Source organism: Pituophis catenifer, unplaced genomic scaffold (genome assembly GCF_029215685.1).
Source record: "Pituophis catenifer annectens isolate HBS135680 unplaced genomic scaffold, rPitCat1.0.hap2 SCAF_2, whole genome shotgun sequence".
Lineage (NCBI taxonomy): Eukaryota > Metazoa > Chordata > Lepidosauria > Squamata > Colubridae > Pituophis > Pituophis catenifer.
In genome coordinates, this window is record NW_027256882.1 from 79,783,910 (window position 1) to 79,798,698 (window position 14,789).

Below are 14,789 nucleotides of genomic sequence, written 5' to 3' on the forward strand. Positions count from 1 at the left end.
TGAACCATGCACTATGGAATGGGTTTGGCTCATTTGCTTCCTTAATATTACCTAAATAAATTAATACTCTTAAATTAGAATTAAGTACATTTTCTGGATTAAACTATTCTAATCCAGGATCATGATAAACTCTCCAATAGAGGCAATATTTTAGAATCTGTGTTAAGAAATTGCTATGAATGGAACATAATAATTGACTCCACCTATCTTTCAGATTTAAAAGAAATGCCTTATAACTAAAGATAAAAAATATCTGCATTTATTATTTTTGAAGAATAATTATTGTCCAACTTTAATTAGCTTTCTTCTGGGAAAGCAGCTAAAGCTACATTATTGAGTCTATTTATAGTCTCAAGTAGACTATAAATCTACTTAAGTAGATCATCAGATTGTTTGGACTCTCTAGCCAGCAAAAATGACCTAGACATAGTTGGATTTAGCCCAACAGGACTGATATTTTGTTTACGGCTAAAATAACTGCCTTATAGTCTCCAGACTATAGAAGAGAAGTTTGTTTCTTCTCTCTCAACTCTGTAGAAATATCCTAGAAAACTCCATAAAAATGGGATTTCCTGAAACTGTGTCCACTTCACAGCCACCAGAACATATTGGCTACGTCACAATTTTATCAATCATCCAAAACTTTATTCAAATCAATGTAGGACAGAAATTTCTATTTACACATATCATATCATAAAAAAAATTCAATGTCACTGTTAAGAAACATAATGATCCGCAACTTCCTCTGAGCGGATATCCTCTGAATCTGAGCCTCCCGACTCAGATTTAGGAACAGTTTTATGGCAAGAACAAACATTCTTGAGGGTACACAAGAACAAAATCAAATTAAAAGATGGAGGAAGGAGACCTCAACAAGGAATAATGTTAAAGGAGGATATGGCTGAAGAACCTGATCTTTCTTATATTATTTGGAGGACCCTGAATAGATTAAGAGTTGGAGTGCCTAAGCGTGAAACCAAGATGCTCAGGTGGAGGTTCTTAGTGGATAACACAGCCCGGCTCATCTGCTGATATATCAGCTACTATCAGAAACATGTACCGATAATGACTTATTTTTGGACAACAACAAAGCCAAGAAGGTGGCTTCATTCTGGCAGTTTAAAGTTTGATCTAGACATGGAAGAAGAAAAAAAAATCACTTTCAACCGGGCAAATTAAGGCAGATCAAATAACAGCACCTACTATATTAACCCACCAGATCTGCACTTATTCTATGTTGTCATATTCCATCGCTGTATTTCTGGGTATGTTTATGAGAAAGATAAGCTGAATTGCTACTTTCTTGAAAATATAATAAAATGATTTCTTTGTTTTAAAAATCTATACAAATCCTACAAGTGAAAAATATAGGTGGAGAAGGGGAATTGTTCTTTGATCCAACAGTCCATTCTCTTCTGTTTTTTGTGGATTTTTTTGGTAAGTTCTATGGAAGAGATGGAATAAAACTGAGATTGAGAAGATCAGAGATTTATCTCTGTCAACCTCATCTTTTCCCACAGTATGAGGAAAAGCAAAGGAATATGTATCCAATTATTTTACCTTCCCTCTCTTCAAAATATGTCTAGTACATTAAATAATACAAAGAATGTGGAGAGGTGCTCTAGCTTCTCCAGAGGCCATAAAGCTTTGGATGATGTCAATAAATCTCTATCATAACACAGCAAGGTTTCCTAATCACTTCTTGTTAACTCGTAAATGAGTTAACAATATATATATTCCAGTGTGTACACCAAAAGTATTTTTAAAACTTGTTCAAAATTATTCATTGATTGCAAATTAACACAAAAAGAGAAGGGTAGAAAGTAGTGAGGGATTATTGTAAGATATATAGCTAAAATTCCTACCACAATGTATCTACATCTAAGTAAAAAGAGAAGTGTCTTGGTTAGCAAGAAAGCATAATTATTGTTTAGTTTCGTTGAAACAGTTAAGAAGAGAAGAATTTTCCATGGATCATGAAGATAAAGACATACAAAAGAACTAAAGGCTATTTTTAAATCTACGAGAGGAACTAAGTGGAGAGTTGGCTCTTTGTTGTTTACACTCACCACAACCAGAAAGACATCCTGAGAGAAATCTCAACAGACAACAGTCCTCCTGCAACCACCAGGAAGAAAATAAGCTACATTTAGAGGAAACTCAAGGTAGATAATAGCCTCTCCCTGGGAATACATTTTGAAAAAAACCTTTCCTAAAAATTGCTAGTAAATTACTGATTTAATTTAAGTTAGCAGCTTTTTATTGACTTACTAAGTAATGTAGATTTATCTTCCCATGTATTGCTCTCCATCTAATACTAACTTCTCTTGTTTTTAATTTCTATAGACAGCAACAAACTGAGTGCACTGGGCTGATGTGAATTTTATTTTCTACCATATATATTCCTTCTTTAAAAATGAGGCTATCACAGTACAAAATGAAGCTGCACTTACTGTAACACAGCTTAACATGGTCCGCAGAAATGAAGCTTCTGCGATGGAGTCACTTAACCTAAAATCATGTTTTGACCTTACAAACATTCATTCCTTCATGGCATTTTAATGTGCTTTTTCAAAAATGTTTGTTTTTAGTGCTAACTCTATACTTTCTCTGTAATGACAAGAATCCTGTACAGAAACAGAGAAATCAATTATTTAAATATATATATATATATATATTGAGATATGATAGTGCAGTTTGCTAAAAAGTTTGTTATAATATTTATTCCATACATTTCTGTATATTTTTATCCATTCACATATAATGCTGATGCAGTGTTTTTTCCCTTATGTTTTATAAAACTATTATATAACAAATCAGTGGAACATAAAACCTTAAGCCAACAAAAAGGCAGCAACATAAAAACATGTGGAAAATGTTTTCTTAGCCTATGTAGTTTAGGCTTCACTGACATACTTTTTAGAGTCTAAAAATATAGCTCACAATCGAAAAATTGAGAATGTGTTACTTGAAAAATGAAAATAGATTGGAGAAACACACTGTTTAGAACTATAATATTCTGACTTTATGCAAGCCATAATTACATAGTAATGTATATAGGACCTGTTACAATAACTTCCACAAAAATAAAGGCAAAAATCAATAAAGAACGTGTTGGCCAGTACTGAACTAATATTCTAATTGAGGATGATGGAATTAAAAGTGCAATATACCTGAAGAATTGGGAATGATTGATTTAAGGCTATAGTTTGCATCTGCATGGTTATTGTTATTGTTATTGTTATTGTTATTGTCATTGGTCTCCTGGAAAATATTTTTTTCCAACATACCTGAGTTTGGATTCTATTAAGCCCTCTGAACCAGAGGATTTGTCCACGGCGAAGTTCCCTCTCTGCATGATCAATCTCTTCTACATCTTCACTCATCTCCTCTTCGGGTACTTCTTCTTTTAATGTAAGCCCTCCTGCTTCCTTTAGAAATTTTAACCTACTGGTTGGGATGGTTGCAATGACCTAAAATAAACATTATAATTATGCCAAGAGACAAAGTTTGCAGAGAGGAGATTAAAATTTACAGCATACATGCTGTATGTACAAATGATACTTTAGGAAAAGAATTGATATATAGTGACTCAACTGAGTGACTCAACTGAGAAATTGTATTAGCTTGAAAGCCTTTAAAGAAGACTTCTCCATCTTAATCCCCTTTAATGAATTAGGAATAGAGCACAGTGGATTAGGGTAAGGCTACATTTGGGCTAAATGACTGAGAACCAACATCCCTTTGGGATAAATGTTTGCAGATGCCCAGTGAAAAAAGTGAGTGTCCATCATTACTAGCTTCCACAAAGGTGCAGGGGGATTGTAATTCTCTCTCTCCCTCTCTCTTTCTCTCTCCCTCTTGCCCACCCTCTTTCCCCCCTCCCTCCCTCCATCTGTCTATTTTTATTAGAAAATGCTAAATTAAAAAAGAAATCAGGATCAATGCCAAACAGAGTTGGGCGAGACCTACCCATTGCTACTCATTCCTACCCACATTTCATACTCTCCCTTGTAGGCATGGGAAGGTAAAAAGTAAAAGTGAAAGAAAGTGACATGGAATTCTAAGAGAAGCCATTTTGTTGATCACATGGTTGGCTTTGGGAATTACCATCTAGGAATCCTTCATTTACTGAATGAACTATGGTATCTATGTCAGAGGTGAAATCTAAATTTTTTCCCTACTGGTTCTGTGGGCGTGGCTTGGTGGGGGGTGTCCTGTGACTGAGTGGGCGTGGCCAACTTGATGTCACTCACAGCCATGCCCACTCAGTCACAAGACCCCCTTCCACCAAGCCACGCCCACAGAACCCGGTAGGAAAACTTTTTAAATTTCTTTCTCCCGTGGCTCCGCCCACCTGCCCCATGCCCCAGATTCCTACTGCTCACCTTTCTCCCATAGCTGACTGTCAGGGAAGGCAAGCGCCCGAAAGGTACCGGAGTCACACACTCTCCTTCTTGAATGAGCCTTCTGGTACACGCACTGGCTGCGCAAGCGCACAGTTTATTTAATTCAGCGGCAGGTTGGATGTGCGCTTGCGCAGCCGGCGCATGAAACAGAGAAGCTCATTCAAGAAGGAGAGTGAGCGACTCTGGTACCTTTTGGGTGCTTGCCTTCCCTGACAGCCAGCCGCCGGAGAAAGGTGAGCAGTAGGAGTCGGAGAATGCACCATTCCTCAACTCTGGCATTGCTGCAGAGCCGCTGCCTGCTTGCCCTTCACCACATGGCTCTGCCTACCTGCCCCATTCCCCGGAGTCAGGGAATGCACCATTCCCGGACTCCTACTGGTCATCTTTCTCCCGCGGCTGGCTGTCAGGGAAGGCAAGCGCCCAAAAGGTAGCGGAGTCACTCACTCTCCTTCTTGAATGAGCCACTCTGGTCCATGCGCCGGCTGCGCAAGTGCACACCCAACCTGCCACTGAATTATATAAATTATATAATTATAATTATATAATTGAATTATATAAATGATGTGCGCTTGTGCAGCTGGCGCATGGACCAGAGCGGCTCATTTAAGAAGGTACCGACTCCGGTACCTTTTGGGCGCTTGCCTTCCCTGACAGCCAGCCGTGGGAGAAAGGTGAGCAGTAGGAGTCCAGGAATGGTGCATTCCCCGAGTCCAGGGAATGGGGCAGGTGGGCAGGTGGGTAGAGCCTCCAGTTACCATTGCTACTGGTTCTCCAAACCATCGGCCATCATTGCTACCTACTTGCCCGAGCCAGTCCAAACAGGGAGCATTTCACCTCTGATCTGTGTAATCTATGAATCCCATCCATGATCTGAGCAATACTTCAAATTTAGTCTCAAAAGAAGGATTTGGAAGCATAAATATAGCACTGTTTGCAACACTTTAAAGTAATTGCATCTTTCTTGAGATTGTGTGACCCAGAAAAGGGTATGTTGGCTTTAAGGTGTGTTAGACAATGCTACAGTTGTGCCCCTGCATTCTCTAAAGCACTAGTTTTGGAAACTGGAAAGCCTAATTCAGTTCTTTTTTTTGTTGTTGTTTCAAGATTTTTATTTTATTTTATTTTACGTATACAGTACATATCAATGCATGAACAGTGTGGCATCTGGGTGTCATAACCAGCTTATATATTTCTAATAATAATATAAATTTATATTAAGTTGTAGTTTATCATTATTTAATTATTCCATGTTTTAATATATTGCTCTAATGTCACTCACGATATTATTTGATCATACATAATAATACCGCCATTCAATTTCTAAGCTTCCCTCTTGTTTTCCCTCTACTTCTTTTGTATTATTATGTAAAAATGTATACACTAATATTCCCCCTTTCTCTTATTTCTATCTCTATTCTAATTTTTAATCATGTCACCCTTTTATTAAAAGACATCTTCTTTCTATCCAACACCTCTCGCCCACTTTGGTACTTTGAATCCTGTTCATTTTTAACTTACCTCCCATATTTCACTCTTTACATCTATTTGTACTGAGATACAATCATTCATCATTTCATTTATTCAGTGTTTCAATACACAATTCTAATACCAATCCCAATATTATTTAGGCATGTTCTTTCATTATTTAATTGCTCAATGTTTCAATATATTATTCCAATGCCAATCACAATATTATTAAAACATATTTAATAATACATCAGTCAATCTCTAGTTTTCCCATTTTATTATTACTTTTATTCCATTATATAAATGTATGTACTGTATATACAAATGTTTCCCCCTTTTCTTATTTCTACCTAACTTCTAATCATGCCACCATTCTAAAAAATAAGGGAAAGAAAGAGAAAAAGAAAAGCAAATCAAAACAACAAAAAAAGGAGAAACCTTTTCCTTTCTATCCATCATCTCTTGCCCGCTTCAGTACTTTAATTGCTATGCTTTTTTTGACTTGGCTCCCATATTCCTCTCTTGGATCTTTATCTCTGTTGCATCTACTTCTTGGCTATTCAATCTAAGTATTTCTCCCATTTCTCCACTGCCTAGCTTCCAAAGTATCTCCCCAAACCCCTATCTTCCATTCAAAAGTATCTTCCTGTACTTTTCAACCCTCTTAAAATATTCCCCCACCCACCCGGTTTAATTCATCAATCACTCTTATTTTTATTATTAATTCCATCTTGTCTTCTTCTTTTGTTCGCTGGTTCTTCGGTTCTATCTTTTCCTCCATTCCTTCTGTTAGCTCCTCCTTTTTCTGAGCATCTAGATCTTTACTCATTATCCGTCATATAGTATTTTCCATTTTTCCCATAATCTCCTTAAATCCTTTCTCCATGATGTCCTTTGTGCTTTGGAAAATCAATGACATCTCCTTTAAAGTTCTGCTAATTTCTTCCTTATGAAGCATCTTATTTTGTTTTAAGAATCCCACTTTTGTCCAGTAATCCAAGAACAATTTATTCACACCTTAAACTGCCATTCAAGAAGTACACTAATCACAGTTCATTGTATCCTATAGGAAATCAATCAGTTCCATTTAAATAGTCCCAGAAGTTATCAAAAGCCTCTTTACGTCCCTTTTACCGGTTCAATCTTCTAGTACAACATTCAGGGGTCACTTTAATTAAATAACTTCCTTGTTCTCATATTTGAATCTTCAGTATTCGTGGGGTAGTTAGGTATAACCCAGTAAATATTTTCACAATCCTTCATATAAGTGTTCCCAGACTTGTATATTTTCCTTTCATCAGCAGGTGGTGCTCTCAACTTAAATTTCAGTGTTGCCACTAGTCAGTCTAATTTTAGTTATTTTGATTGTAATTGTAATTCAATTATAGAAGCAGGATAAGTTTTTTAAGTAAATAATTCTAGCATTTTAAAATGCCTTCCCATTACCACATCTTCCCAGTTTAAGAATCCAATTTTCTTATTTTTAGAAATGTATTGTTTTTCTCTCTTTAGAGGTCTTTTCCTTCTGGTCTGGTATTTTTCTCAGAATGCTTAATTGCCACTTTAACAAGCAATTCTGAGCAGATAGTTCTAAATTGTTCCTTGGGGTTAGGTTTTAAGTAAAAAAGAATCCTTTCCCCCAGTTCCAGTCACTGTTCACCTACTTCACTCCAGCACCAGTCTTAGCTGTTCCTTGGTTGTCCCAGCTTTGTGGCAGCCATCTTTTGGCTGCCTCTTCTCACCATGGCTGAGAGGGAAAAAGAACCCCAGGTCAGACAGGAGAATTGCAACTCTCCGCAACCTCACAGGGCACCCCTCTTTGCTTCACCACCCCTACAGGGCAGCTTTGGTTCCTTTCAGAGCCCACCAACGGAGAGAACTCAGCATGGGACCACAGAAACTCGATCTTCGTGTCCGATCTTGCCATGATATCAATTGGATGTCAATTCTTCTTGGTGGTCCAAAAGATACACCAGATTCTTGTTGCCAGATCTCCCCATAGTCTCATTAGAGTCTTTACGGAATGTTGAACCAGCAGAAATCTTATCTTTCATGCAGATGTGCTCAGAATTAGGGATGGGTTTCAAAGTAGAAATATGAGCCTTGCAGGTCCTTAACATTAGCAGAGAAGTGTTTTTCAATATATTCTAGACAACTTCTTTGAATGCTTTGCACAGCCTTGATTACTGCTGTAACGATTACCCAGGATGTAAGTAACCGTCCTGAAGAAAACTTCTTATTCCAAGAATATATATATTTAATCTAAAAAATATAAATGATTTTCTAATGAATATAAAGAAAATGGTCCTTACCTGCCCCCATACAAGTTCACCTAATCCAATAAATACACACCACATCCATTGGTCAAGTTCCAAAGGAGAACAACTAAAAGGTTTTCCACCAAATTGTACAATTACTATCTACAGAAGGAAAAGAATAAAATAAAATATGTATTTACTAACAGAGTCACAAATCCTGTTCTTGTATTTCCTTAAAGAAAATAATACCAGCATGCTTTTGGGCCAATAAAATAGAACAAATACATTATGGATAAGCTACAGCCTATACCTGCATACAAACAATTACCCTGTCTGAAACATTCTCACAATCAACAAGAAACAAAGGACAATGAAGGAGACAGACTCAACAACAAACCCAGATGTCTAATTTACCCCAATCTACAACAACAGCACCAACACAAATCCCAACAAATACACACATATGATTCGAGATGGCTTCACATATTCTTCCTCTAATGTGATATATTTATATTTGCTGTCATGTTGTATGCTACCCAGTCACATAGTTTGAATTGGGTGGCCTTATTTATCTGTGTAATAAATAAATAAATAAATAAAGTAAATCAATCAATCAACACAACTCTCCTCCCACTATGAAAAAAAGACATACAGCAGATGAAGCCCCAAAAGAAATAAATTGATGGGCAAAAATAAGGAATGCTCAGATTTATATAAAGAACTTTAATAATGACCAAATTAGCAATAGATTTATACAATGTCTTTAGGCTTTTTTTAAAAGACTATAATATAGGATGAAAGTGTGAAATGGAGAAAGTTTGTATGGTGAAGCATGCAAATAATACCTGGCTGTTTTAGCATTGTCAAATAGATTACCTGTACAGCGAATGTACCCAATACAATAGTGCAAAATATAGGGTTTCTAAAGATGCCATCAAAAACATTCCTTTCGCCATGGATTTTGCGGGCATTGATTTCATTAAATAGTTGCATCATGACGAAAGTATTGAAGATGATGGTGTAGTGCTCAGAAGGTGGAGAGTGGAGTGGTGCGTTTCTGCCACTATCAATCATGAACATTTTTTCACCTGGTCAAAGCAGAAAATAAACAGAATTTAAAAATATCATTTGAAGTTTCAATTCAGGATATAATTTGTTCACAGCTCATCATCATGTTTTATGAGGTCATCTAGATCACGATCACCACAAAATTCTGAAACAAACTATCTGTATGCTATAGTCTACAGTTTCCAAGGTGGAAGTTTTTAAAATACAATTTGTCTCAGATGAGCAGGACTACCATAATTATCTCTAATTAATTTGGATCATAAGCTTCCTAACAGACAGGAAGCAGCAGGTGAAGCTAGGCAAAATCACGTCTGATACCTGTACAATTAGCACAGGAGGTCCCCAAGGCTGTGTGCTCTCTCCACTTCTCTTCTTTCTATACACCAATGACTGCATCTCAAAAGATCCCTCTGTTAAAATACTGAAGTTTGCAGATGATACAACAGTGATTGGTCTCATTCGAGACAACAACGAATCTGCATACAGACAGGAAGTTGAACAACTAGCCTTGTGGTACAACCAGAACAATCTTGAACTAAATACACTCAAAACCATAGAAATGGTGGTAGATTTTAGGAGAAATCCTCCTATACTACCACCTCTTACAATACTAGACAACACAGTATCAACAGTAGAGTTTCTAGGTTCTATCATATCTCAAGACTTAAAATGGACACCTAACATCAAAAACATCATCAAAAAAGCACAACAAAGAATGTTCTTTCTGCGCAGCGCAGGAAGCTCAAACTGCCCAAAGAGCTGCTGATCTAGTTCTACAGAGGAATTATTGAGTCTGTCATCTTCACCTCTATAACTGTCTGGTTTGGCTCGGCAAACAAACAAGACAGACACAGACTTCAATGGATAATTAGAACTGCAGAAAAAACAATTGCTACCAACCTGCCTTCCATTGTGGAATCTGTATACTGCACGAGTCAAAAAGAAGGCTGTGAAAATATTTACAGACCTCTCATATCCTGGACATAAATTGTTTCAACTTCTACCCTCAAAACAACGCTATAGGGCTCTGCACACCAGAACAACTCGACACAAGGACATTTTTTCCCCGAATGCCCTGAACAACTAATTCCCACAACACTGTCAAATTAACTACTAAGACTGTATTACTATTCTTCTTCTTATCCTTACTAGTACCTATCGCTTCCCACTTATGGCTATATCCATGTTGTTTGTATCTTTACAACTTATGTTGTTTTTATTGTTTCCTGCTATGATTTGATTGCTTATTAGTATCCTATGACTATCACTAAGTGTTGACGAATATATTTTATTTTTTTCTTTATGTACATTGAGAGCATATGCACCAAAGTCTGTTCTGTTCTGTTCTGTTCTGTTCTGTTCTGTTCTATTCTATTCTATTCTATTCTATTCTATTCTATTCTATTCTATTCTATTCCGGTATCCAATCTATTCACTTAGAACCAAGTGTTTGCTTAGGAATTTCAGCGGTGCAACTGAAATTCCTTTTGGGCAAGTTTGGGGAAGAGTAAAAATAGGAATGGCACCAGGGCCTCAAAGGTGTCTATTTCCACTTCTACCCTTAAAAAAGCCTCTTCCCCAAAAAAGTCTAGAAAAATCTTCTAGAAAAATCTAGACGATTCTGCCCCTTCCAGTTATATTACTCTATCATGAAAGCTCCTGCTGCCCTCTGGGAAAAAAAATTGGCTCCCCATCACTGATAGGTTACTTGCTCGTCCTTTACACCTAATGGAAAATTTTCAGTGTATTATGTAACTACAGGCTTTGCAGGTGACCAAGCCAGGATCCAATCTGGGTTGGTCACCAGGACCAGAGATTTTGTCTTCCGAGCTTTTGGACTCGTGCTACAAGCTACAAGCTTTATCATACATGAAACATAATGCAACCTAATTGAACATATGACTAAAAACCTGAAGATAAGCCTCTAAATATTTTAAATCAATCAAAACACTCAACTAATTAAATGCTTTGCTAGATGAAAGGACTATTAAACAGTGAAATTGCCAAGACACAAAATAAGCCTCGTGTAAAATGGTGAACAGATTTCAATAGCTATCTGAATACATGGAGAAGATTTGACTCCACAATTTGATAATACGCATTATCAGTTGCTTTCTTTACAAGCTCCTTCACTGAACAGCTAGTTTTCAATTTACAATAGTTCGTTTAGTGACAAAATTACAACAGGAATGATAAAGATGGCTTATAACAGATTTTCACACTTATGACAATTGCAAAATCCCCATGGTCACCTGATCCAAATTTGGATGCATGGCAACTGATTCATATTTATGATGGTTGTAGCGTCCCGGGGCCATGTGATCAAATTTTATGACCATGTGACAAAGTCAATGGGGAAGTCAGATTCAGTTAATAACCATGTTATTAACTTAATCTGCAATGATTCACTTAACAATGGTGGAAAGAAAGGTCATAAAATGGGACAAAACTCACTTAACAAAGGTCTCACTTAGCAACATAAATTTTGGGCTCAGTTGTGGTCATAGGTCGAGGACTACCTGTACTACCAGTTGTTTTCTTTCACCAGCTCTTCACCTTTGTTGAGCCAATACATTAATTAGTAAAACAAATAAAACAAAGGATAGAATTAAAATTGCATTGAAACAATAAAATTTTATGCATTCATAAAATCATAGAGATACTCAATAAAATGAAAAGAATGACTGCGATGGCTTTAACTTCTTCAACTTCCAACATGGTTAACATATCTGCTGAGAAGAAAATTTGTTTTTAGGCTTTTATAGGTTTTTTTGTTTTTGTATTTATGAAATAGAGGTTCATTTTCTCTCATTTGCATTATCATTTTGCAATGGCTGGATAATGAACGTGAGTGAAAATGAAATGTGTAAGTTGGCTTTGGTATAGAATAGGGGTGTCAAACTCACGGCATCATGGCAGCGTCACATGACATATCAGGACTTTTTTCCCTTTCACTTCACTAAATTGGGTGTGGGCGTGGCCAGGGCATGACACATCTGGCTCTCAGGCCGAGAGTTTGACAGCCCTGGTATAGAAGGTTCCAAACCATACCCCCTGATTGTTTTTATAGTTTTGTTTGCAGCTGAAGTGATAATATTGCAGCTGGATGCGTCTAGTCAACAGAAACATTTATCAGATTTTCAAGACATAGGTTGGGTCTGTCAGTAAAATGAGGTGTTGTAGGTGGTAGGAAATTATGATTCTCCATCTTAAATATATGAAGATAAGGCAGAAATATAAAAGGTTAAATTCACTGGAGTTCTAGGAAAACTGTTTCATCATCCCATCAAGTGAAAGATTAGGAAACCAGGTGTTAAAAGTTAAGATAATGGTTAGGTTCTTTGTTAAAACCCAAGAAATTGTGTTTGAATTGACCTGTGACTTGATCACAAGGATCACATGGAATTGAGGTCAGACTTGTTTATCACTGAAATATATCCTTCCCTGCCATGGCAACCAAGATTATGTTTCTTTTCTTTTTCCTGCCATTGCCACTGAGCTGCCCTTTGCAGAAAAGGTTAGGATTAGAGCTTTGGGAGAAGTCAGAGCTGAGGAACAGGCCCATCCCCTCAGCCTAGCTTTCCAAAGCCAACTCTTCTTTGCATGTATTTTTAGCTACTATTGTCCTATATTTTCTTGACTCTTCAGCTTTTTATATTTTGTGGCACAAAACAAAACAGAAACAAAACCCCTTACACATGTTACTGTGTGAAATATATACATGATTAGATTTAGCTTGGGCCCAGAATATGTTTTGAAACAGAAAAAAAAATTAACTCAATTTGTACAGTACAGTCAGCATTGTGAATCCATTTTAAACTTCTGGGAACAGTTATTCTCTCACTTTACTCAAAAATTCATTAACTAAAAAACTAGTTTTCAAATTTAAGAAGGAAGAAAATTCAATCATCAATCATTATAATGTATTTAGGGGAGAATATTAATTGTATAAGGTGCACTGAGTTACCGTAGTTGCATGATCATATAAATGTGTTTAATGCATAAATAAATCTGAAAATTCATCTCTTCTACTGTAGTTTTTATATTAGTGTTGAATTGTGAAATCATAGCAGTAAGTCTGGGAAAACCATGTAAACAGGTAGTCCTTGACTTACAACCATTTGTTTAGTGACTGTTTGAAGTTGCAACAGAACTTACAACCGATCCTTACCCTTATGACCATCATAGCATCCTCACAGCACTTGATCATTATTTGGACACTTGGCAACCTACATGTATTTATGATGGCTGCAGCATCCAGGGGTCAAATGATCACCATTTGCAACCTTTCCAGCTGGCTTCTGACAAGCAAAGTCATTGGTGGAAGCCAGATTTGCCATGTGACCATGTGATTCTGTTATGGCTACATCTCACCTGTCCAAGCTTCATCAGCTGACAGCCTAACATTAGCATGGGGGGGGAGGGAATTACCTTAACAATTTCACTTAACTGTAGTGGCTCATTTAACAATCACTGGGGAAAAAAAGGTCATAAACTGGGCTTGACACACTTAAAAACTGCCTTGCCACCTACATAAATTCTGATCTCTATTGTGGTTATAAATCAAGTACTACCTATGCAGGCACTCTCAGATTATACAAGGATTCTCTTCGATAAATCCTTGTGTAATCCAATTTCCAATAGAGCGGTTTATATGCCATAGTATAATACATAATACCAGCTGTCATTTTTGTATATACAAAACATCATTTTATGTATCTATAGAGCTCTCAGTCATCCAGGTCATGGTTGTCCCAAAGGTGCTTTTTCGAAAGGCAACTGGACTGTGTTTTTCCTTGAAGATGTTTGGCTTCTCATCCAAAAAACTTCTTCAGTTCTAACTGAATGATGGAGGATGGAGGGATTTATATACCAGATGACTGCAAGGAATATAAATCCTTCCATACTCCACCATTCAGTCAGAACTAAAGAAGCTTCTTGGAGGAGAAGCGAAATATCTGCAAAGAAAAACAAAGCCTAGTTATCATTTTATGTATGCATTAACCTGGGTCCCATTGTATTTGCATCATTTGCATGAAGTTGGTCTTACATAAATCAAGGCCATTATATTCTGGGGACTTGTGGTGCTGACTTAGCCAAGTCAGTTACCATATTTTTCAGAGTATAAGATGCATTAGAATATAAGACGCAGGGGAGGGGGAAATCTGCCTACCAGGTTTTCATCTGGCTAGCATCCTTAGTCTGATCAGCTTCAGCACATTAGTTTGCTGGTTTTATCCCCTGCTTGGGGATAAAAAACAGCTTCTAAGGCACAGCTAAAAGGAGCAGCAATGAGAAAAGCAGGCAAAGCACGGAGATCCTTTCACTTGCTAGCACCTCCTTAGGGCTGAAAAAAAGTTTCTAAAGCACAGCTGAGTCGCAGGAAGCAGGCAAAGTATGCAGAAGATCGCTTCACTCGCTAGTGCCTTGTTAGGGCTGAAAAAAAAGCTTTGAAAAAGCTACATTCAGAGTATAAGATGCATCCAAATTTTCAGCCTCTTGGGGGGGGAGTGTGTCTTATACTCCAAAAAATACGGTAGTTGCTTTCTCTCCTGAAAAAGTAAAACCACTAAATTACTGATTTCCA

The 14,789-nt window shown here is 37.0% G+C and overlaps 1 protein-coding gene across 11 annotated transcripts in view; it reads right to left on the minus strand.

Moving 5' to 3' along the window:
* ATP2B2 (ATPase plasma membrane Ca2+ transporting 2) overlaps positions 1-14,789 on the minus strand; it is a 143,509-nt gene that overhangs the window by 11,453 nt on the left and 117,267 nt on the right. For 10 of the 11 annotated variants that reach the window (XM_070933673.1, XM_070933683.1, XM_070933680.1 and 7 more), the window contains 3 exons: positions 9,011-9,222; positions 8,189-8,296; positions 3,291-3,473 (listed from right to left, as the gene is read on the minus strand). In XM_070933673.1, the coding sequence (XP_070789774.1) occupies positions 3,291-3,473; positions 8,189-8,296; positions 9,011-9,222 (503 nt within the window). The remainder of the gene's footprint in view (positions 1-3,290; positions 3,474-8,188; positions 8,297-9,010; positions 9,223-14,789) is intronic. The other variant, XM_070933682.1, reaches the window with a different exon arrangement.